This window comes from Excalfactoria chinensis, chromosome 1 (genome assembly GCF_039878825.1).
Source record: "Excalfactoria chinensis isolate bCotChi1 chromosome 1, bCotChi1.hap2, whole genome shotgun sequence".
In the NCBI taxonomy this organism is placed as follows: Eukaryota; Metazoa; Chordata; class Aves; order Galliformes; family Phasianidae; genus Excalfactoria; species Excalfactoria chinensis.
The window spans coordinates 963,264-987,738 of record NC_092825.1 but is presented as its reverse complement, the minus strand read 5'-3'; the positions used below and the strand labels follow the sequence as shown (position 1 = coordinate 987,738).

The window sequence follows — 24,475 nt, the reverse complement described above, 5'->3', positions numbered from 1 at the left end:
TAGGGTTAACTTTGAAGTCCTTCCAGAAATTAAAGCTGGATGGAGACCTTCCCAATAAATAGCCTTTTAACAGGGAGGAAAAAAGGCACAGATGATATCAGACCTGACTGTCAGATGTATAGATGCTCCCAGGTGGTACAAGGTAATTTGTATTCCCTGACCAGGACCCTCGGTACATCCCAACAAGTTCTCCAAAAGAGGTATTTACACCCATAAAGTGGGATGTAAGGTCTTCTGTGTAAGACCACAGCTACAGACTTTCTGTTCCCAGCATAATCCCTGCTCTATTTGGATGGCTTGCTACTCACCTTTATTCCCAACGGTTGTTTTGGTGAAGCTGGAGAAAACAGACAACAACAAAAAAGGCCTAAAGCCAATAATGTGATTAGAATTGCAAATCTGAGCCAGCCCTGCCTAATGTGTAGGAGTAACAACAACCTTGGCTCAGGTTTCCTGCATGTTTCAGCAAGGAGTCCCAAGGACAGGCAGTGATGTAGCCTGATTTCTTATGGAGCTGGTTCATGCTTGGATCCTCCGATGTCTTTTTATCTCCACTTCCGTGGCTGAGGCATAACAGTTCATTCACAATGTCTGGAGAGAGAAAATGGTTTGCAAAGAAAAAGGGTGTGCAGAGGTTGAGTCTTTGAGTCTGTTCAATGGAGGCAAGTTGCACTGAGAAAGGCATAAACCAGCTCACCCACTGCTGGGGGCATCTGGGCTATCCTGGGCTCTGATCCCAGAGACATCAGAGAGCATCATTTGCAACCCACTGATTGCTATCCAATACAGTTTTCCCGTGGTGTGCAGCAAAAGCTTTCTTCTTGCTCTACTATCTTTGTGTGCTGCAGCACATACTAGGAATCTCCTAGTGTGAGCTTAGAGACTCCAGAACTGCTGGGGCTGGGTCAGGCAGAGCTTTTACTTCATCACCGAGGATGCAATGAAATCCTCCTCCTCTAGATGTCACCTGTGGATTGAGAAACAGCTTTCCCTTCGGTTTCACCCCAAGGTATAACTTAAGGGTTTATATTTGAGTTTAATATTGCAGTAAGTCGACCAGCTGGGCTACATTTGGAATTAATTTCATTGTACCAAGTTAAATGTGTAATGCTCCCCCACCCAGGGTGAAGGGAAATAATTTCTTACCTACTACAGAATGACAGGGTTTTTTTTCCCCTTTCCCACACAATTAATCTTCTTTCATGACATGCTGTCTGCTGACCAGGTCCTTTTCCTAAACCATTTAAGCTCTGTGAGCTCCAAGATGACTTGTGGGGAAGAAAAGAGAGCGGGGAACCAAAGCAAATGAATGAATCTGGGTGTGTGGGTGGTCTGGAGGAGGCACACAGCAGGGCAGGGAGTGTTCATCACCTGCATCTTCACTTAAAAAGCCCTTTTGCAAAGCAGTCAGGATGGTTCCAGGTTCATTTCTGACAACCCAGAATACATTATTCTTCAGCATCAGAGAGACCACAAAAGTTTATTGCATGAAGTTACAATTAAGCTGATTTCCCCACCCCCGCACGCATAAAGACGTTAAGACTGAACTGCTTCTGTATCTTGATCAGTGAGAACAGTCACTTATAGTGCTTGGCTCAGTGTAGATCTCTAGATGGAACAAGGCCTTCCAGTGAGCTGAAGTGATTTAATTCCTGTGAGTGGTTTGGTTTTTGTTGTTTTTGAATGGCAGTTTTGTTCATAAGTCCCTTGAACTGGCTGGAAAATATCACCCAGAGTATTATGAAGCATTAACTAATTAGTGGCCTGTACTCATAGGCCTTCCCTAATGCCGTTTGCATTACTTCCAGGGACTTTGCACTTCACACAGCGATCTCTGAAAAGCATTGCAGTGGGTCTGAGCAGCTGACTTTGTTACAGCTGTTTCACAGAAGGCTCAGCTTCAAAACTAAGAGCAGTTAACAGAGCAAGGCTGGTGCAGAAGTGCTGACATTCAGCAAAATCAACCACAACACAGCTTGGCCTCTGGCTCACCCACCTGCAAGACTGCCAGCTGCTGTTGGTGTCACATCCCTTTCTCTGTAGGGGGTTTTTATCAGTCACGGGATACTGTTTTAACTTGTGTTCCACCAACAGGTAGGAAAGAAGGTGTTCTCTACAAAGGGTGAGGTGTTGAGATGTGAAACGTTGTCAGTGCAGCAATCCTTATTGTTGCATCAGACTCTGTTTTCGGAACTCAGCTTACCTATGTGATGTGTTGCGTTGCTGCTTGTTATTTCATAGAATCATTTCACCTGACTAATATAACTCCCCATTGTTTTTGGACATTGGGATTTGATTTGTATTCATACCCTTGCATGGACCCTGCTGCACTATGTAGTCTCCGTGTGTTGAGGCTGCTGCAGTACTGATTCATTCACATAAGGGGGCAGATTTGAGGTTGTTCTGGAACCAAACTCCCATTTTCTTTGTGTAAAAAAAAATGACTTTGGGATAATCTTTAGAAGAGACACAGCAATCTTTGTACTAACTGTCCAAGAATGTTCTCCTGAATGTGTATAACCACTGCTTGTGCTGAGTGAGTTTTAATAGCGGGTTTCCTGTGGACGTCTAGCAGACTTTCTCTTCTCTAAAAGCCTGTATGTTCTTTCTAGTGAAGCGCTTTTTGTTTCGCTTGCAATGAGATTTATTTGGTGTGTGGGTGGTTTGTTTGTTTGCTGTTGTAGCTGCAAGCGGCTACAATGCTTTTATTAAAACTTCATTCCTACTGTGTTTAAAACTTGAAAACAAACTTCAGGTGTATTTATGCTTCTCCCGGGGAAAGAGATTAGAGTCTTGTGTCTGAACTCTTCTCCCCTTCTCACTATGCCAGCTTATGTGTCTTCCTTGGCCCCCAAGCTGCAGACTTTCCCTGCCAGCCTCCATAAAATTATCCCTGCAGGCAACAATTCCTCATCTACTGTAGTAACTGCATTTTATCTTTTATTGCTTTGTCTGAGTTTCAAGCTCTTTCACTCCTTGCAGGCCTTTCATTACTCTGTTCCTTATTGGCTTCTCCCTCCTAAGCCTTTATGGTCAAATATCCAAATGATGTCAGTGGCTGTCATTTCCTTCAAGGGAATTTGGGCTCTAGACTGGTCTAATCTGTTCTCTACAACCATCCAACCTGATCTCTACTGCCATCTAAGCACAACCAGAGCTAAATGGGCTAGATGTGGATAATAGGAAGGCTCATCAACTGGAAGATACCATATAGAACTTGCTCCTCTAATGCTTTCCCAACAGCACAAGGGATTGGAAGGCCTCAGTACAAAGCATCATGAGATGTTCCTAAACACATTTCAGTGGCTATAGGGGGTGGAAGGACTGAGAAGCACTGTTGTCATCTTAACATCAGGGCTCTGCCTACAAGCTTAGGTCAGACACTGGACCAGTTTCAATTGTAACCTACTATTGAAGCTCCCGTGGAAAGGACAACTCCAAAATATGCTGCATGAGAAGTGAAGCCACTGGGGGGAAAAAGATTACTGAAGGTTAAAACATTGTGAAGAAAGGTAGTCTGTGAAGGGAGACAAGTATCTTGCCTGAGCACAAGAGGTACTCTGGTTTAAGTGACTTAAACTAATTTAATAGAACAGTGCAAACCCTGCTTGAGAAAATAAATTCTCTAGGGGTGGTTACTGGCCTATGTCAACTCAGCATGGGCTAATTTGTTACTGGCTCGCAGAGCTGCCTGGGATATCAACGCTAAATGTGTTTACTTTTTCTTGCATTTAGTAAGAAAAGAATGAAAAGGGTTGTCCCCTCAAAAAGTAAAAGCTTTTAAACAATCTCTTTTGTAAGAGCAAAGTACACCTTCAAGTCCTTATAATGTTTAAATATTTAAAATATGAAGTCACTCGGTGCTGCCTTACCACCCACCTACTGAGGTCTGTTTCTCTTACAGACTTACCCTTAAATTGTATAGACATTACATTACACAACTCCACCCTGCAGCCATTTCCTGCCCAGCTCCTCAGTTCTCACTCTTTTCCAATTATTTTTTCTCCTGTCTCCTTTTCTGTTTTTCCTACAGCTCTGGCTTTTTTTTTGTAGTCTAGGAAATGAAGTTCCTAGACTGCTGCTGGCTTACTCTGCCTGCCCAAATCTAGCCCTCCCTCCTTTTTTCCCTTGTGTAGGATAAGTGCTAATCGCCTTTAGCCTCCAAAGCAATGCAGGGCATCTTTTTATAGCCCTGCTGAAGATGAGGAGGAGGTAAAGTTTCCTAAGAACATAAGAGCTGATTCAGGCCAAGGGTCCCTCCGACCTGATGTGCTTGCTCTGGGCACTAAGGGTCTATTAGGATCAGAACTGGCATTTATAATGCTTCTTTCTCCCACACTGTCCCAGTCTCCAGTAGTTTTATTGATGTCTGCTAAAGTAGATGACTTGAACTCTTCCTAGGCTTGGTCTAGTTTAAGATTCCCTTTAAGATAGGGAAAGACCTTTAAGATCAAGTCCAACTGTCAGCCCATCCCTGCTATGCCCACTGAAGCCCATCACCCCTCTTTCTATTGCTATTTACCCAGGAGAAGAACCGACCTTCATCTTGCTACAACCCCCTTCCAGATAGTTTCATCTTCCCCTATGTGGACCTTGCATTTCTGACAGCTTTTGATAAGAATTCCCCCAGGTCAATTGTTTGTGTGAGGTGTTCCCATGGCTGGAAAGGGCTCTTTTCCACTGAAATAGGCAGGAAAAGGGATGTGCCCTGCCCCTGTGCAGTACAGCTTCTAGAGAACTGCCCCTGAGGTTTGATGAGCTCAAGCCAAAGTCATCCTGTGGCTTTGCTTTTGTTGTGAATCATTAATCATTACAAACATGTTATTCTGGCGCTGATGAGTCTCCACATGGGTACTGTAGCAGAAGGCAGGATGGCTTCCTTCAAACACACATAGCAGTTCCACTGCTGCCATCAATCCCCCACCTCAATTTACAAGAGTCCTGAACTGTAATACAGTCCTATGGAATAGAAACAAGCAATGCTGCTACAAGCAAACAACCGCATTGCAGTGTTCTTTCATAGCTTTTTTATATGCATGTGTGCAGCTTAAGCAGATAATTGTCTCACTGAGCACAAGCCTACCTTGTCATTCAGATTACCTTGTATTCCTGCGGGTTGCAAGGACACACAGAGAACCTATAGCGAATGCATTGGCTAATGGCAACGTGTCACGCTGTGTTAAGTTGTTTTTCCAGCCCTACAACTGGCATAACTGCTTTCGTAGCAAGGGCTGTAACAACTGCTTGCATAAAGGAGAAAAAACACAGAGCTATTTAGGACTTTTAATAAAGAGAAAAAATTTCTGCCTGTTAACATTGAAATATATGTTTTCCCGAGAGTTCTCTCGGTGATGATTTGTAGTATTTATTGGATCAAGCTTGGTTCCCACAAGAACTCAAAATAGCCATCTGGATTTGAAGGGACACAGCCTTCCTCAGCTGGCATGGCTGCAGGATGCAGAGCTTGCTCCCATGGCTTCTGGGCACTTGGAATTCCTCTATCCTGACTGCTCTCCCATGGGAGCATTCAAAATAGGTACTGGAGGGGAAGGGGCTCTGGGGGTGGCATTCAATGGAAACAGTTTAAAGTACAACTCATTTCAGCTGAACTTGGAACCTTTTTCTCCCTTCCTGGAGATGCTGAAGAAGTATTATGTTCATTTGGAGCCCCTGAGCGTAGTTTGTGGGAATTAAACGTCAGGTGAAATTAATCAGAAAGGGTAAGTAATTCATAAAGCACTCAGAGATGGTGGCCTTCACCATGGTACACAAAACACTGTATTTTCAAGTACAGTCTCTATGAGACAACGCTTTCCTGTAAGACATTGTATTGTTTACAACATTTGCTTCCTTTCTCTTTCCTCCTTGAATGCAGTCCAGGCGCCTAAACATTTACTAATGGTGGGTTTTGTACTTTGTCACCTGGTGATGCAAAGTTTATCACTGCTCTACTGAGAAGCCTGCTTTCATGTTGTGGTGGCAGCTTCTCTGGTACACAATTCACTACTGAATCTGGGACCAAAACTGCTGGAGGGGATAGGAATTATTTAGGATAAAGCCTGCCTAAAGATGTTGTTGTATGCACATCTAGGACATAACTGAGGCAAAAAAAAAGTGTAGATAATCTTTTATGTAACTGAATGACAATTGCATTTCAGTTCCAGCTAGGAACTTTTCCCTTTCATTTCACTTAACTTTGGTCCCCCCCCAAAACTGGCTGCTTAAATCTGAGCCTCACCCAAGGTTCCTTTACAGTCAAGCAGAAAGAGAGGCGCCTCCAGGGCATGGCCAAAGCAGCTTCAGATGCCTGGCCAGAGGTGTCAGCCTCCCTGCAGGACTGACAGGGGAGCCTGGACAACTGCCTGCCTGCCAGGGGGCTGACGGATGAGCCGCATGCACAGCAGGAAAAGGGGAGCCGAGGTTTGGCATGTGAGGTCGGTGCTCTTGTATTTCTGTTCCTGCTTTTTAATTGTTAGGATTATCTTCCAGCCCATCATTCATCTGAGAAGCTGTGCAGGGCCGACAGAGCTGAGTGACAAGGGCCTGGTGCATGAAACCTGGTGGCTCGAAGGCTGAGAATGCATTGCACTCTTCTGCCAGAGATGACCCTGCAGCAGTGAGAGCAATTGCATGGCTGCTGACAAGCAAAATATTTTGTCAACAGCTGCACTGCTTCTCCCTAAAGTCCTCCTCCCCCCCTCTGCTTCAACATTTACATCATATCTCTGGAAATGAGTACAAATAGCTCTGTGAAGTGGACAGGATGACTACATGCAGCATATCAGGAGGCCTTTGTTCTGTTGGCAGCCTTCATTTGGTCTGATAAAGAGAAATACAGTTTTCTCTTTCTAATAATGGATAGTTGCCACGATCTTCTGTTACATGCTTGTAAATGAGAATACCTGCTTGTTGAGCCAGCTCTGCCATGAGACTGTGCAGAGAACCAATTCTTGCTGATCTTCCAAAGCGAAGCATGTATGGAAGCAAGGGCAAATGCAAGGTGAGAGAATGGCCATGTTTGGAAGCCACGAAGGTGTTAAGACCAATGTCTGTATAGATGCCATCTCCTTCCTGTGCCCTGCAAGAACAATAGAGGCATGCAGGCTTTCTTTCCTCGGCAATGTAAGTTCTCTCAAGGTGTTCCCATCACCTCAGCACGTTGGTGGGCACGTGTAGAGGTGACCTTAGGCCACAACTGCTGAAGATTGATAGTGCAGGCACAGAGAGTTGCCTCAGCATGCCAGCTCACAAGGCACCAAAGGTTTTCCTCTCCAGGCTTATGTTTGCTACCTCTCAGTTTGTCCAGTGCAAATGTTTGTTCAGTCACCTTGTTAACTCAATTGCAGCAACGGTGCTTTTACAAATAATCACCACAAAAGACTATTGTTTTCTGTTTCGTTTCATGACGTGTTGCTGCAGTGTGTCATCCAACCAGAAGCCTTTGAAAATGCCACTCTGTGCCGAGCATAAACGTTGAAGTAATCTGAGCAGTTGGGGTGAGGCTGCTGGGGAGAAGAGACCTGACCATGTGCTGTTGAAATATCCTCCTTGTTCTCTTGCAGAGAAGTCTGGCTGCCAGCCTCAGCAACACTGCTAGGAGCTCCCATGTTTGCTGACTTTAACCTGGAGCAGATATGCAGCCAGGGAGGGAAGTCTGAAGGCAAACTGGAAGGAAGATGCTTGGGTCATAAGGGAAGTCTGTGGTGCAAAGATATCATTTCAGTCCTCAGATGGAACTAGATGTTGCTGTGTTGGCTGTGGAGAGATTGTTAGTGTGCAGCTCTGGAGAGGTCAGACGTGTGATTATTTAAGGATATCAGTATGTGTCTAATCTCCTCGGTGCTTATCTGCTCGCGTTTGGTGCTGCTGCAGATTGCTTCTTCAGACAAATAGCTATCATAATCCACTCGTACCCATGAGGAGCAGACACTTCTAAAATGGAAAAGCAGCCTTCCCGTCCAGTCTGCACTGAACTACATAAAACTACTTAAAATTAAATGTTCTTTGTGCAGTGTAAACCTTCCCAGAGTGTCTGAAGGCGCTTCCTTTCGAAGCAGGGCTTGTTCCAACAGAAAAGAAGAAAATAATGGCTATTCCAGAGCGTCTGCAAAAGTACAAGAAGTTCTCAGCTCAGCAGTAGCACTGCTTGCTCCTGTCCAAGTGGTGGATGGGTTGAAGTGGTTTTGATTGCTGTTTAACTCCACTGCCCCGCGTTTTCATGGCTTGGCTGTTTGAAAGCTGAGCCTGCTAGAATTCCTAATTGCACCCGCGTTGCAAAGTGTGATGCTGCTGCTGCCAGAAAGTTATTGCAGCTTTTCTAAACCACATTTCCAGAGAGCAACCCGTCATTCTTTTGCTCTCCATATAATTACGGCTATAAGTATCCCACTTCCTTTTGTGTGCAGTGAGAGCATTAATGAGGCAGCATTAATGACGGAGAAGCAGTCTGCAAACTTGAACTCCTCACGGAGTTCATCACGCCATTTTCTTCTCAGCCATTGAAGCACCGAGTCCTTCTGTCTTGCTTTTAGATATTTAAAATGTCTGTCAATAGGTTTTTCTCCAATTAAGGCTTTCACCCTTAAGCTTTTCAAGATAAGGAACCGTGACAAACTCTACTGTAAGTGCCCTTAGTCAGCAGTTGTTTGCATAGCGCTTGGGAGGCCTCTCACACTGGCCAAGGCCTCTGGATATTGTCGGGAGTGGAAATATTAACGACATTAAGTTAGAGATCCAGAGGCTGTTTCTTCTTTTTTTTTTTTTTTTTTTTCTTTTTCCTACAGAAAAGCTTTAAATTAAAATTCAAAAGGCTCTTTGTGGAGCACTCCGTGCTTGTCGTTCAAAATGGGGCTCACCCATTCAAAATGATGTTGCTTGTTTGGGCAACATGTTGCCGTAATATTCACCATCTCAGTCCTTAGCTGGCACAAGTGGTTTATATTTAAGAACAGCTTGCACTGAAAACATTACCTCCCCCACCCCTACCCCCCAAAAAAATGGTTTGGAAGTCAGAGGGGAAGGAAACACACAACTGCTGCCCAGTCTGAAGAATGTATTTTGGAACTTCAGAAAGTGAAGAGAACTGCCAAATCAAAGCATTGCTGCAGTTTCCTGGATAAGTCATCAAAAATAAGCCAAAAAAGAGTGCAGATTGTTAAATGATGCTGACTAGGCTGTGTGGATTTACAGTAAAAAAGGGAGAAAAATGCTTCAAAAACCATTAATGGGAAGTTGTCCTAATCTGATGAGTGTGGCTCTGCTGTGCTTTGCCCTCTGGGCTGAATAATGGGAATCCATTCTAGCACGCCTTTTGTGGATATCTTTTGGATTTCTGTTTACACCAAGCTCTAATTTATGATTTTTCCCCCCCCTTCTTCCTCAAAAACTTAAGCAAAACCTATATGTGAATAAGGCAAGCAAAAGAGCTTTAAGAACCCACACATTACAAGCTGTTTGACAAAAACATTTCCGTGTTGATAAACTGATTTAAGACGAGGCGTTTGTATCACTGCTGTTTATTTCATCCTCCTCAGCTTCAAACTTTAGCAAGCTCTGAGTGGTATTGTCAACCTCGAAATTAAATCCTGAGGACAACTTTAGCTCACTGCCACAACTGCATCCATCCCAGCCTACACTAGTGAGAGGATCCTGATGTTTATTCAAGGAGGGCGTTGAACAGTGACTGTTTCCATAGCCTGGTTTCATGGGAAACAATTGAGCTTGCCCAGTAGCTTTTATCAATATGTTATCTACTAAATCACCCAAACTTCCTCTATTAAGATTATTGGGGCCTCATTGCCTTCCCTGCTATGTTGCCGAACAGGTTTTGTGCTCAGGACTTCCCTGGTTTCCCTCCATTTAAGTACCTGTTTTTCTAACTGTTTGCAGACCAGCTTGAGAATATTATAAATATACATGCACTCTTTTCAGGTTAAGAATGTTTCATAACTAACCTCTTTATGGACCACCAGCATGGCAACTTTGATTTTAGCAGTGAAAAGATTTTCTGTTGGCAAGACCGCAGTGTCATCACTTGCTGGTAAGCAGCCTGGAACATTCATTTCTCAAAGCAAACAGAGGGCACCAAAACAGAATTATTTGTTCTCTCTGTACAGTCTCAACACTATTGCCCCTCCCCTGCCCTCGGTTGGGAGAAGTTTTCTTTGCCAACGTGTTGCCGCAACGTTTTACATCTAGAAAATTATTTTTGTCTGTTCACGCAATCTTCTTTGTAACTCCAAAGTTCTTCATCGCTTTGAAATGTATTAGCCAACTATAATTAACTCTTTCTGCTTTTCTTGAGCCCCGACGAGATAAGAAAGAGGCTGGGCCCTCTTTCCTTGCGTATCATCCTGCCATAAACAAGAAAATGATGGCAGAGACGGTCTATCAAGAAGAATCTTTTACAAGAAACTCAGGAAGTGACGGAACCCAAATTTAGTCTTCGTTTGGGTGACACAGCAGTAATTTCTACGGTTCTCTCTACAACAGGCCTGTTGCAACATTTTGCTGTAAACACAGCAATTAACTACATCCAACTGTTGGCACCAACACAGTGCTTTGTTCTGCTGTCTTCAGGAACTAAACATTACATCAAAGCCACTCTGCACTTCTTTCAATTAATCATGCGATGTTTTGAGCAATGACCTACAGTGCAGCACTCCATCACACCGCTCTGCTTCTTCTCCTGCTGCGTTATGAGATGTGTTAGGTAAAACTTCCAGGATTGCTCTTGCGATCATCGTTGACCTTGCTTTCACCAGTGCTGTCTTCGCGTTCTTGAGGGACCTTGCAAGGGATGCCCAGCTGATCACTGCAATCATGAGTCATCCATTTGCACATAATACACGTGGTAATCATGCAGATGACTAAATTTGGCTCTGTATTTTTGGAGAGCTTTGCAGGCTTAAGCAGGAAAGCTACAGGCAGAGCTGGAGGATAAAATTCTGCAGGCAATCATCCCCACAATCTTTGCATAAATGATACTTCAGTGTGGCTTGGTTAGCAAAGAGAAGGGATACGGGCAATACGTGTGATGAAGTTTGAGATGGTGGAAGCCACTTCTTCTGAACTTACTTTTTCCACTTAGCACCGAGGTCTGCTGCCCTCAGAATCCAACCCCAGCAGCTCCTGGCAGATGGCAGCTCCTTGTGCTTGGCCAAAGACTTGAAAAGAATGGAGACTCAGTAAGAACTCTTTACACCACAAAAGGCTTATGCCTGTTAACAAAGGATAGTTGAGAAATGTCTGTCATATCAAGACCTGTAAGAAATCAGGATATTCCAGCACCGCTGTAGGTGTTGGTACAAGAGAAGGAGCAGCTTCTGACTTCCACTCTGCACTCTTATCCTCTTGGTTGAGTCCTCTTAGAGGACCACTGGAGAAAAGGAAAGAGCAGCCAGTCTACAAACTGTTCCATTACTGCAGAAGATACATGTTGGGCACTTGGAGAACTGAAGGGAACTTTCTCATTGGATTGGTTGCTTGTGTATTACCTGCCTTTTGTGGTGATTGAGTAAAGAAGAAGGTTCAGATGATGAACTGGGAGGTGGAGAGATTTCTCTCCGTCTCTGCTGGACAACTGGAAACCAAGCTGTCAGCAGACCTCTGAACCTTGGTCCTACTCTTCTACTCACCCCTATGACTCATTTCAAAATGCTAAGAGGGTTTGCAAGTTAGTGCCTCTCATACACAGTCATTTCTCCTTCTCATGAAAGAACAGTGGCTGTGTGCACTTGCTATTGGGCAATAGCAGCAGAGAGGTTAATACCTGTATGATGGTCTCTGTAGGTTGTTTTCTGGGTGGATTCCCAACAGACCCTGAGAAAGGCTTTTTGTAAGGGCCAGCATGGGAGGCACTTCATACAATTAGCTAAATGATCCCCACTCTGCAGCTTGAGCAGAGGGGAAAATGAAATATTGCATAGGCAATCCTGCGAGACACATTGCCTTATAACGCACAGGACAAAATTAAACACTGCTTTGGATTGAAATCCTGTTATAATGGCTACATAATTGGAAGGAGATGCGTAAATGGAAATTTACACAATTTCTTTACAGCAATTTCTTTAAACCTATGAGAGTTAAGGATCTGATGACTGTGTAGAATACCTTTAAATCTGAGCTTTTTGAAAAGCTGCTATTGCCAAACTTACTTGATTAAACCTCATAAAATCTCCATTTGGAACTGAGTGCGCTCATACAAGCGGGCCAAGCTGCATCTGGTTCTCCATGGCAGCTCCATGCCTGCTATCCCACTGCTCCCCCAGTGCAAGGAACCCCAGACAACCCAGCCATACTGGGATGACTGGGAGCTGCTCTGAACGGCTTACAAGCCTCATGTGGATTCCAGCTCACCACTTGGCCATTTCTATTGTCTGAGATCAAGAGCCACGGAATAAAATCATACTCTTATTCCCCAGCATGAAAGCTCACGCCTTCATCAGAGCCTGAGGCTTGTCCATTCTGGTGGCTCTTTATAGCTGCACAGGGCACAGTTTGTAGACTATTCATCTCTTTTCTATCTGTATTTAAGAAGAGTTTAATCAAATTTGGTTCTTGGCAGCCAAGCAGGTTGTGATTAAACAGGGAGGATTTTTCTTTCTCATGAGAAAAAAAATATATGTTACTCTATTTTAAATTTCAAAGAAATCCAATGCTCGTTCCCAGATTTCTTTTTCTTGAGCAGTGTGTACTCTTTTAAATCCCAAAGAATGTTCCCTTCTAGAAATTTCTTCCCCATCCAATGTACTGGTATGCAGCTCATGGAAATGCCACCTTCCTTTCTGGAGAGTTATCACAGACAATGTGATTGTATTAAAAGCTTTTGGCTGATAATAAAGTACCTGAAAGTAGTGTGGTCTAAGGAATCATTTCCTCTGGCTTCATGTAAATTGTAGTACGTGCAAATGATATTTTGAAAAACCTTGTTTTTTATACTTAAATATTTTATACTTTTTAGGTATTATAGATATCTACATATTTAAATATCTAAATGCACGTGTATATATAACACATATGGCATATTTACTATTCTCACCACTTTAAATGTTCCAGCTTTGTGATTTTCCATTGATGCTGCTTACTTTGCATTTTCACTGCTCACATTGTGGTGCACAAACCATTGACACAACTGAAATGTTTCCTACACTAGTCCTAAGGGGACATCAGCCTTCCCAGAACCTGCAGGAAAGTGTTATTCCTAGTCTGTGTTCTTGTGTCTGGCAGACCCATTTCTTCATCGCAGCTGAGGAGTGAAGAAGCCCTTTTTGCACATAGTGGCTCCATCTTTTTGTTCCCAGGTACCAGTTCTGGTACCTTCCATCATTCAGGTTGCTCACAGAAGCTGTGGATGCCCCATCTCTGAAGGTGCTCAAGGCCATGTTGTATGGGGCCCTGGGCAACCCTATCTGGTGGGGGGCAACCACCCTATGGCAGGGGTAGGGGCTGGGTGGCTTTTGAGGTCCCTTCCAGCCCAACCATTCTATGATTCTATAATCGTTAAGGTCCCTTCCAACCCAAAGTCACGCTGGATGGAGCCCTGGGCAGCCTGATCTGGTGGGTGGCAACCAGCCCACAGCAGGAGATCAGAGCTGTATGGGCTTTAAGGTCCCTTCCAATACAAGCCATTCTGTGATTGTATGATCTCTAAGGTCCCTTCCAACCCAAGTCATTTTATGATTCTACAGTCATCTCGAGAAACAAAATCTGCTGCCCTTCCTGGAGTCAGGAGTGCAAAACGAGCTTAGGCATTTAGCAGTTGGTTGGATGTCTTCTCAGCAAGTAAAATAGTCATCTAGCCACTTGTATGAATAGAAGGATGATAAGCAAAGGATCAGCATCGAAACTCATTTTTTGGGGGGAATCTGCTAATATAAACTCACCTCTGCAGCGTATATCATCTGCATAAAATGTTTGTCTCAGCACTGAAAGCATCCTGTTTTCCTTCACATCTTTCTTCCAGTACGGTGCGGTTCACAATACATTTATCTTGGTGCTCATCGAAGTGCTGAAGTATTTTCTGGGTGGTTGACTTATATTTTCCAAATACCAATCCGGAACACTGCATCCTCACAAACTTTTAATAGACAAGTGCTTTTTCTCTTCTGATATGGAGAGCTGTTGACGTTAAATGCTACTCATGCACTGGGTGATGAATTTTCAGCAATGCCTGAGCAATGCTGGTGCGTAAGTCCCCTGAAAGTCGGAAGGATTTGCATTCCTATCTTCTTTCCAGGTTTCTGAAAATCCTGTGGGATCTCAGCACAAAGAAGAAGGATGCAGCTGGCAGGGAGATGCTTTTTCTGTCTGAATTTCTGACAGCAAAGGGGAAAAGTTCTCCCCATTCAGTGAGGCAGCTGGCCGTCTTTGAACAAAAAAGTGTGTGGTCCATTTGGGACTAAAGTTCTGCATGCAGAAACTCAGTGACAGACAAAAAGGTTTCTCCATGCTACAGCCAGAATAAGCTTTAAAAAATAGTTACTGGAAACATACCTTAAGTCCACCAGACAGTGAAAGTTGGAATGTAACTTGTTTGCTTAACTCCGTGCTAGTACAATAAATGACTTGCATAAGGCAATTCGTTTACCATTGTTCAAAGAGCATGGATTATACAAACGGTCCATTGTATGTATTACTTGCTGGTGGTTTAACTTTCTTGGATCAAGAATGACTTAATGAAAGACCACGACTCAATTCCTGGTTGTAGCTTTATGGGAAACTACAAGGCTGCATTGTCAAAGGTGCAGTTTGGTGCTTCCTTTCATTTCAGCTTCATTAACCTTGGAAAATGAGGTCACAATATTATTGTTTATTATTATTATTATCATTATTATCCTTCCTCTTGGTCGGATTTAAAACAATTGCCAGATTTGTGGTCAAAGAAGGCTCAGTGAGAGGACTCTGTCTGCCTCTGCTGCACAGAGTCATTTCTTGGAGTAAACCAGGATTTTTAATCTAACTCCTTCAGTTATCACAGGGAATACTCACAATCCCTTTGGTCTCTCCTTCCCAAAGACCGTTCTATGTCATTGTCTCTGAGACTTTGGGGCTAGGAGCTGAGGGGCCAGTGTTACCATCAAAGCTGTGGAAAACAGATGTAGTTTATTAATGCAGTAAGCCATAAGTTATTTACCTTAATCCTTTTTTTCTGCTCACAGGTGCCCACTGAGACGAGGCAGCTCTTTCACATTTCTCACTCCAGGACCACACTGGGACTTCACCCTGGTGAGTAAACCACTCTTGGGGCCATGTGAACAAAACCAGGAATAGGGATGTGAAGGTTCTGCTGCCTGGAGAGGAAAGAAAATCAACATATTCTTCTCTCTCCCTGGCTAGACATGTACATTCTGAGTCACTCAGCCTCCTGAGCTTTAGCTGGAGGGCACTTTTCACACTCATAGGTGAAGAAAAGGCAAGATATCATGGAGATTATGATTTCTTCATAGGCTTCTCACTTTCTGATGTGTTACAACAGATCATAGAATCATTAAGGTTGGAAAAGGCTTCTAAGATCATCAAGACCAGACGTCAATGCATCCCCACCATGCCCATATCCCCCGGTGCCACATCTCCATGCTAACCAAACTAGCAATGCAAGATTTAAAACCTGGTGTCAAAGTGAAGATTTTTGTCTTAAGTACAAATATCTGTATTTTATTTGGTATAGAGACTACTTCAAACAAATGTGTGGTCTTACTGCTGTAAAACTTGTACTCTGCTTTCCATCCTCTAACAGGTATCCCTTATTAGGAGGTGGTTCATATCTAGCTTCAGTCTTTAGAGCTGATAGAGAAAGACAGACCACACTGGAGAATGGTGCAGAGGACTTTCACAGGGTACCTTATGCTTCTTCATTAAGTCTGTCCCTTTCATGCACTGAAGATTGCAATGTGATTAGTCAGCTGAACTAGGTGCTGTGTATAGAAATGTCCTCCTATCTTAAAGCTCATTTCCATGAGCCACCTAAGCTGACCTGACCCTGCTGTCCCTGGAAGCAGTGATCCCATCCATTGTTGGCCAGCAGAAATGACCTGGCTGAAAAACTTTGCCTTACCAAAAAGAAAACAAAATGTTTTGAATGAGCTGATCCAGATGACTGCACAAGCTGTATTATTCTCATGCCAGCGTCGGCACGAGGATGGGTGTGACAACATGTCTGGGTGTGGGGAAAAGGACAGGACTACCTTTTATGAGAGAAATCCTATCTAAAATCAGCTGGAGCTTCTTGTGCAAGCATGTATGTAGACAGGCACTTTGCTGCCTGCGCCTTGAAGGGCAGCCATGTGCAATTTTGAGGCTGCACAAACACCAGTCCAGCGTGGGAATGGAAAAAAAACAAAACTTGATGGTTTTTGCTTAATTTTAGAAACTTTCATCTGGTGACTACAGCTACATTAAACATATTCATTTGAATATTACCAAAGCCCTAGGAATTGCATTCTTTCAGAATGAAAACTATTGTACTGTATCATCAGAAATTAGAAGTATTTTGACTGAGTTTCAAGTCATTCTCGTTCTCTCTATGGTTTTTTAAGTCTGCTTTTATTTGGCTATACTCACCTTCAATTAAACTCTCTGTTACAGTTAGAACTTATTGCTAGGCTTTGTAGTCATAACACAGACTGCAAAAAGCAAAGAAGCTGTTTGAAGGATTTGATTGCTTATCTGCATTTCTTCATGTCCTTCCACATCCTGGTCTGCCACGTCTCCCTCCAAGCCCAAATAGCTTTATTTATTGCTACAGTGAGCACCTTTGAGCTCCAGAGCTCATCTGGAGATCCCAGCTTTCCTGTGGCTACCTGGAAGTTAATCTTGGACAGACAAACCTACCACTGAAAGGCAAGAAAACAGAGGAGAGAATGAACATTGAAGGAGAGTACATCTCAGTTGCTGAGCTGTACCCCTGCTACATGGCCTGGGACTAGGTCTCTGCTCAGAGGCTTTGCTGATGTAATTATGCTGACGTATACTGACTAAAGCTCTTTATTTTGATAGCAGCCCATAGGTTGCTGTGTCATCTTTCCCTGTGTCATCTCTCCCACGTGCAACTCATAAGGAGGCATTTTGTTCCCCATGACCACCATCAAGACCTCATGTGCTCCTCATGCAAAAATAGCATTTCTTACTGCCTTAGTTTGTACGGTGCTTCAGCCATGTGAAACATACCTGGCCTGAGTTTCAGGACTAGTGGGTAGCTAAGCCAAATGTCATGCAGTCATTAAGGCTGTTTTCATGCCTGCAGAGATGGAGTGAGTTTAAAGAGAAGGACCAATGCATGTGCTACACAATGCTAAGACAAGACCAATGCAATCTAGGACAAAACACAGAATCACAGAATCATTTGATCTGGGAGGGACCCTTAAAGGTCATCTAGTCCAACTCCCCTACAATGAGCAGGGCCATCTACAACACAATCACGGTTCTCAGAGCCTGCTCCAGGGATGGCTTTGAGCCATCCCATCTCTCTGGAGGGCTTCAGACTGAAAAGAAGGTAACTCACTGTCTGCTTTCCCTTCTTCTCCATTAAGAAGGATGGGTTGCTCAGTGAGGTGTTCCCTGGAGACATCTGAGCTCAGACTGGACAGCACTGACCAACCTGGTCGAGATGCAGATGTTGTTGTTCATTGCAGGGGAGTTGGACCAGATGACTTTTAAAGGTCCCTTCTAACTCAAAAGATTCTATGAATATTCAGATTTCCCCTCCTGATTTGCTTTTTTTTAATGCTTCTCCTTTACAATACCTCTTTGAGAACCTAAATCAGGTCTCACGTTCTTTTTTTTACAGTTTAATAACTTCGGTCGAAGTAACTTTTTCCACATGACTTGAGTTTCATGAGAAGGTTAATGTATCAGACCTCTGATTGCAACCGTCTCAAAAATGTGAGAAACCAGGACCAGAGCCGTTGCTTTTCTTATCATGTGGCTTTAAACACCCAGGTTGGAGCAGTCTGAAGAGACCATTTTCCTGGAATCTGTTTCTGTTTTGGCACAGCACAGGAATGATACAGCTGGCTCCGTACTCAAACGTCTCAGTTCTTGTATGAAACTATATTGGGCAAAGGAAATGGGGTCCGGCCAATGCAATACTTATTGCATAAGTCTAGCCAGTTTAAAAACAAAACTTTGGCCTTCCTTTCGTGTCTGGGCTTTGGTCTGGAGCTGTATGTTAAAGACGTTAATATACTCAAGTACATAAGGAATGAATAATATTCAGACCAGAAAGGCGTGGTGTCTTTGTTGCAAGTTCTCTTCTGTTAAATAGATGCTAATATCTGTGACTTACATATGGGAAAAATAATCTGCAGGCCAAAAAGGTGTGGTTATAACAGTCTTTTATTGTAGGTTTTGATAAATAACCAGCCCTGAATGTTTTACTGAGCCTAAAAAACAAATGTCTGCATTTCCATGTGTTCTCAAGCCTGCCAAAGTACTGTTCAAAAAGTATGGAGTGTGCTGGGACACGAATTCCATGTCAGCGCTACAATTTGGTCAGACAGAATGTCTAACATGAGAATAATTTTCCTCCACCGTTAGCAAGTATCAAGGAATGGGCTCAGTGACGTGACAGAGACACTATCTTGTCTTCCCGAACACAAAACAGAAACACTGCCTGAAGTAATTGGAGAACTCTGTAGTTGAATCCAATTATTGAGTTAGTTTGATCAACTGAGGAGAAAAAAAGAAAAAGACCACCACACCAGAACCCCAAATAAAAGAGACGTGTCAGCGAGCTTCTATATCTCACCATTAAATACATGTATTTAATTTTATGGTAGAGCCGGCATAAGGCAAACAGGTGAGAAAACACGTTAGAGTCTAAGAATGGTATGAAAGCCTAACCTGGTATGAAGGGACTAGGAAACCAGAGAACAGGTTTGTGAAAACCCTTCAGGGAACCTGGACAGCCCCTCAACAGCATGAGGTTTTCAGAGAAACCATGGGAGTTCAGAGCAGAATTGGTAGTAGTTCCCCCTGCAGCTGCTGAGAGGCAGTTCTCTCCAGGTCAATGCCTAATCTATTACACATGCCAGTAACATGCAGATCAATACAGAATCCTAGAATGGCTTTTGTCAGATGGGACCTGGGAGTTGGAACTACATGATCCTTGAGGTCCCTTCCAACCCAGGTCATTCTGTGATTCTGTGATTCTGTGACCTTTAAGCTCTTCTAGTTCCAACTCCCTGCTATAGGCAGGCACAAAACACAACATCGTTTCTGATTTCCATTATTCTTAGTGAAGTGACAGAAGACAGCCTCTACTCATTTAATTTTGAGTAACAAGGGTCAAACACAGCATGAAAATCAACAACTTGTTTTGTGGGTGATCAAACAATTCATGCTGTGACCCGTGTTTTTTCCAGAACAGGTGATTTCCAAGATGGCACAGTCCAACAGGATGAATCCACATTTAGTTTTCCATTACCTGGATAGCGTAAAAATAACACTGAAGTCCAGATAGCACAGAAATAGTGGGAGGTATCAGGAAGCTCGGTGCAGATGTCTTTGATCATGGTTCCACCAGCTTGTGCTCTTTGGAAAGGAAAATAGCTGAGAGCACCCCAGCCAAAAGCCTCATCTTTCTTCCACAAACATGCTTACTCTTTTAGCCCACTGCATCCCTGACAGGGATGCTTCAATCACAGCTGTCTGCTGGCTCTGTCCACTGTAATTAATTAAGCAGGAGATCTAAAAGCTCTCACATACATGTGTACAGCTCTTTAACTAACCTAGTGCTAAATGCTTTATGCTGGACAAAATCTATGGATCCCTCACTTGTGAACCCCATCCAGGCTGATAATTAACCATGATGAGAACCGGATATGGTATCACCTGATATCCTCCTAGAGACCTCAAATCCTAATGATCACCGAGTCTGACCCCCTCAATATCTAACTCTTTCAAAATGCTGAAGTTTATTGCTGACTATACCAAAAAACAGAGCCTTATTTCTGTTTGCAAATCAAGAGCACTGCTATAAATTGGTTTCATTTCTTACAGAAGAGGAAACGCCGAGAGAAAGACGATGATGTCGTCAGTCTTTGCAGCCTTGACTTTAAGGTAAGGAAAACACATTGCTCTAAGTATTGTGCAACCCCAGTGGCTTATACTGGGTAATGCCATACTTTCTGTGTTTGCATTTCACGATCAAGAGCTCAGATACAGGTACAGCTGTGTTCACTCTTGGCTACACCTCTGGGGTGGGCTGAGTCCTGCTGTGGATATCCATAACACTGCTTGTGATCTCCTCTTTTAATCATCCGAATCCTAAATCCACCACAGTTTTAGTGTTGTGTGAAATGAATGTGTGTAAACTGCACTTAGTAAGAACATAAGCATTTTCAAGTGATGGGAAGGAAAACTGTGCAAAGCCCCTTCAAATGCACTTCATTGTATTGCAAACAAGCTGGACTGGCTGGGTGGTAAATTGTCTGTAATGCTGAGGATTAAAGCGACTTAAAAAGTTGAGGGTAGGGAGTCGTATCTCTTTCCACGGACAACCCAAGCTTGGTTTCTGAAGGGGAAACTGCTTCCAACTCTCCATCTACCCCAGTGATCTCACCCTCACTTCTCTGAAGAAGGGAAGGAAGAGAAATAGGGAGCTATTGAGGTGAGAGTTAACAAGTGGGTTTTACGGTTAATAAACTGGAGTTAAAAGTAATTTCTAAGTGGGGAATTTCCTGCTTGACCTAATGACCAGCTCATCCTCTGTTGCTGACACTTGCTTTGCATTTGTGCATTATTTATGAGCCTAACTTAGCCTGGCTACTGCTGGCAGTGTTTCATGGCTGATTGTCCTAACCCTGGGCTTCCACAGCTCTAGTCTAGATCTTCTGATCCAGATAAGACCATCCCTGTGATTACCTAGTGTGGAAGAGATAAGATTATCTGCAGAGGGCTCTGACACAGCAATGCTGATGCCTCTGAAGTGAGTGTGTTTTGGGGCTTGTTTTGTTTCTGAGGTCTTTCTGGTTTACTGATGTAGATGGGAGTGCTGTGGCTAAGAAAGCTGCCCTCAGGGAAGAGGATTTTCTGTGTTCCTGGGTGTTGGATAAAATTGGATAAATGAGAGATTCTCCCACAAAGCAATCACCTTAAAAGCAAAACTGAAATATCAACAATAGTTTGCACGCTCGCCTTTTAAAGAGTTTTAACTGGAATCCTCCAAGAAGAAGGGAAATCCCTAGGCTAAAACAGTCAAAGTTCAGACTGCAGCTTTTGTTCCAGCTGACTTTTTACCTTATTGTTTTGAAAGGGTCAGGCTCTCGGGGATATTTAAGAGCTTGAGGCACACCCACCAAACACACTCTAGTAGCCTTCTTAAAGTACATTAATGGTACGGATTGGGTTGTCCTCTGCAGGCTTTTTTTATTCCAGTCCTCAAGGTTATTAGAAGTTTTAAAAGCAATGCAATCAGCTATTTATAGTTCCATTTTCAAAACACATCACTGGGACTTCAGAGTCTCATCACGCACTTATGCGGTAGTACAGATTCTGTTTTGCTCTGTCTAGATTTGATGAGGGTGAACCCACAGGCTAAAATTTAGCTCCATCAGACACAGAAGTATCTGTTTCATTTAATGCAATAAGGTCTCAAAAGTATTTCAAGATAATTTAAGGATGTTATGTGTAGGTTAGGTCATACATTGTTTACCCCCATCTTACAGATGGGAGCTGATTTTCAGGGTTTGTCTATATTAAGTGTCTAACTCCATCACGTAACTCTTATTTCAGCTCCACTATCTCACCCAGCAAATATAGCTCAGCTGACAAGCTGCTGTTTGGTCACCAAGTTTTGCATGCAAAACACTACCTAGTGTAGAATAGTGATCTTGTTTTAGAGCACCCAAGTACCCAAACCTGGCACCCAACCTACTGAATGTTCTTCAGATATAAGCAGAGAAGGTTCCATTTAATTTGGATGCGTACCTGCAGTTGAACAATCCTTTAATGACGTTTGAAACTTGCATAGTGTAGATAGTTGTTCCACATACCAGGAAGATGATATGCAAAATGACAGGGGAGCAGCCCAGACGGTCTGCAATGCTCGGGCTATTCCTGTTTATTTTGTCCTGTTAACCTACTCCTTGTCCCCATAGTCCTGCTCCACAATGAAGCCGATCTCTTAGGCCTGTTAAGCTTCTTCTTTGACGTACAGCCTAAAACACTCCAAAGATTACCAAAATATGAGTGAGAAGTTATAACCTGAGAGGTTGTATAAAAGCAGGTAGGGCATCTGCTTCCTTCAGTGCTGAGCCCACCCACTCTCATGTGCCAGAACACACTCCTTTTGGGGGAAAAGGAGGTATTTTCTCCCCAGATCATTTCCATACACCATGCGTTATTGATAATTGTCTGAGTAAGATAGAAGGGAGAACTGCAGTGCAGGGAACCAAACAAGAAATTGAGGACAGGAATTTGTTAAGCAGATATTTATGCTGCCATACTGGAAGGTATTTTTGCATTTCAGTTGGGTTTCTGAGCTACTTTTTTGCTAATCGATTGCATATTACCCCACAGTTAATTAAGGTGGTGGATGATTCACGGGAGGAAGCGGCTGTGTTTTTTGAAGGTGTGTGTATCTTGATGTTTGTTAGCAACTGGATAAATACTTTTCAGTGTATGACAAGGAATACACGGATGTGATAGTGTTTTTCACCTGAGGCAAAACGAAGTCAGGCTGAGTAATGCTGGAAGAAAAACGTCTGGTCTGGATGGTGTTTTCTGATGGCTATAGGACGTCTTTTTAAGGCTTAGGAGGAGGAATTCCGCAGAGGAAGTGAATTCGTAATGAAGACCCTTACATGAACCTCCATGTTGTGGCCTCTCCAAGTGTTACTCACCTTCTGGGACCAGTTGTGTGAATATTACTCATCCTGGATGAGAGAGGAGTCCAGCCCAAACAAGCCCTGGAGCGGTACTGGTTTTGGCAGCAGAGAGAGGCCATGACGATAAAGCTGACAGCGACCATCTCCCCAGGGAAGGCAGATAAACCATGAACGTTTTTAAGGTAGAAAATGACTTGGAAAGAAGAGGAAGGGGGAGAGAGAATCCCTACATGTCTGCATTCTTGTTAGCCCAGATCATCAAGAGCCATCAGTTAAGTGTCTTTCCATGGTCGGAATCCCCAGAAGCAGCTTGGCTTGAGAAAGAGATAACACAGCCAAAAGAACATCACCAAATAACGCAAGAAACTGCAGCTGTAACATCTTTCTTTAGCATATATATCCACAAGCTTTCAAGAAAGAACACAAACAGTCTCTCCCTCCTCCATTTCTCCCTCCCGAAGATACAACGGCTGTAGAGGACTTTTATGGGAATTTTATTGGCGTGTCTGATTCATGCAGGAACGTGCCCATGCATAAGTTACCAATTTGTATTTGGAAACAGACTTTGATCAAAACGAACATCGCTGGCATTGGGGCCGGGCTTTGCAACTGAAAAACAACATTTGGCACGTGAGCAGGTTGGGAGCTGTAAGTCAACTTCTTGCTCCATTACCCTGTTGTTAGGGCAGATGTTGTGTTTAATAATATCACAGGCTTGGAAGGTTTGTGTTTTCTGGTGTTACATTCATATTCATAAGATGGAAATTGCTTTGCTAGGCCGAGCGCACAAACATTCAGTTGAGGTAACCCTTTCTACCAAGCTCTGCAAAATGTTGTAGGTTGTATTCCAGTAAAAATGCAATCTTGCATCGTGGGATGGCTTTTTTTTTTTTGTTCTACTTATAACTAGATAATGGAGTTGAATGGCAGCTAATTATAGTGACCTTCCACCATCCAAAATAAATGCTGGATTCCAGACCAGCTCGTAAACATTTCAGATGACCCAATAGTCTCTGGATGGGTCATCGCCTACTTTTGCTCATTTTCCAGAATACTGCTCCGAATTCGGCTCTGAATATAAATATCAGAGAGTGGAATGTTAAACACAGCTCATGGACAGTAAACAGTGTTGTGTACAGCAGCAGGGGTCTGACTGCTCCGGGTACGTGAAAATGTACAGAAGAGGACTGCCTGCGGAGTTCTTATTTCTTCCAGTCCTTGAATGTTCTGCATGTTATGCTATTTATAGCGCATTAAGAATAGCTGTAATGTTAGTTTTCAGTTGGATTTCAGTTCCTAGTAAGCGGGATCTCAAACTGTACGCACACAACAATGGAAACGAATACGCCACGAATGTAATGGATGCTTTCGTTTTCTGCGAGACTTCAAGCCGCCAAAGGGATTAAAACGTCGCAGGTTCTTTCTTTGATGAAATTGAATCCAGATGTCAGTCACGTTGGAGGCATCCAGGACCTGTGAAAAGTGGGAAAAGTGCCCACTGAGGAACACCCCTTGCCTCTGGGCTGCTGTTGTGCACCAGCTCGGGTCTTTTTCACCCCGAGCAATGGCAGAACTGACATCTTTCATCTTTGGCTCCCGTCTGCAGCAGCAAACATCCTTCTGGTAGGGTTAGGTATAAAACAAAGCAA

General features: G+C 43.3%; 1 protein-coding gene across 1 annotated transcript in view; it reads left to right on the top strand.

The window, feature by feature from the left end:
* Positions 1-24,475, top strand: part of NET1 (neuroepithelial cell transforming 1) — a 50,461-nt gene that overhangs the window by 10,446 nt on the left and 15,540 nt on the right. Inside the window, exons 2-3 of the mRNA XM_072347500.1 lie at positions 15,159-15,225; positions 19,999-20,058. Of these exons, the coding sequence (XP_072203601.1) occupies positions 15,159-15,225; positions 19,999-20,058 (127 nt within the window). The remainder of the gene's footprint in view (positions 1-15,158; positions 15,226-19,998; positions 20,059-24,475) is intronic.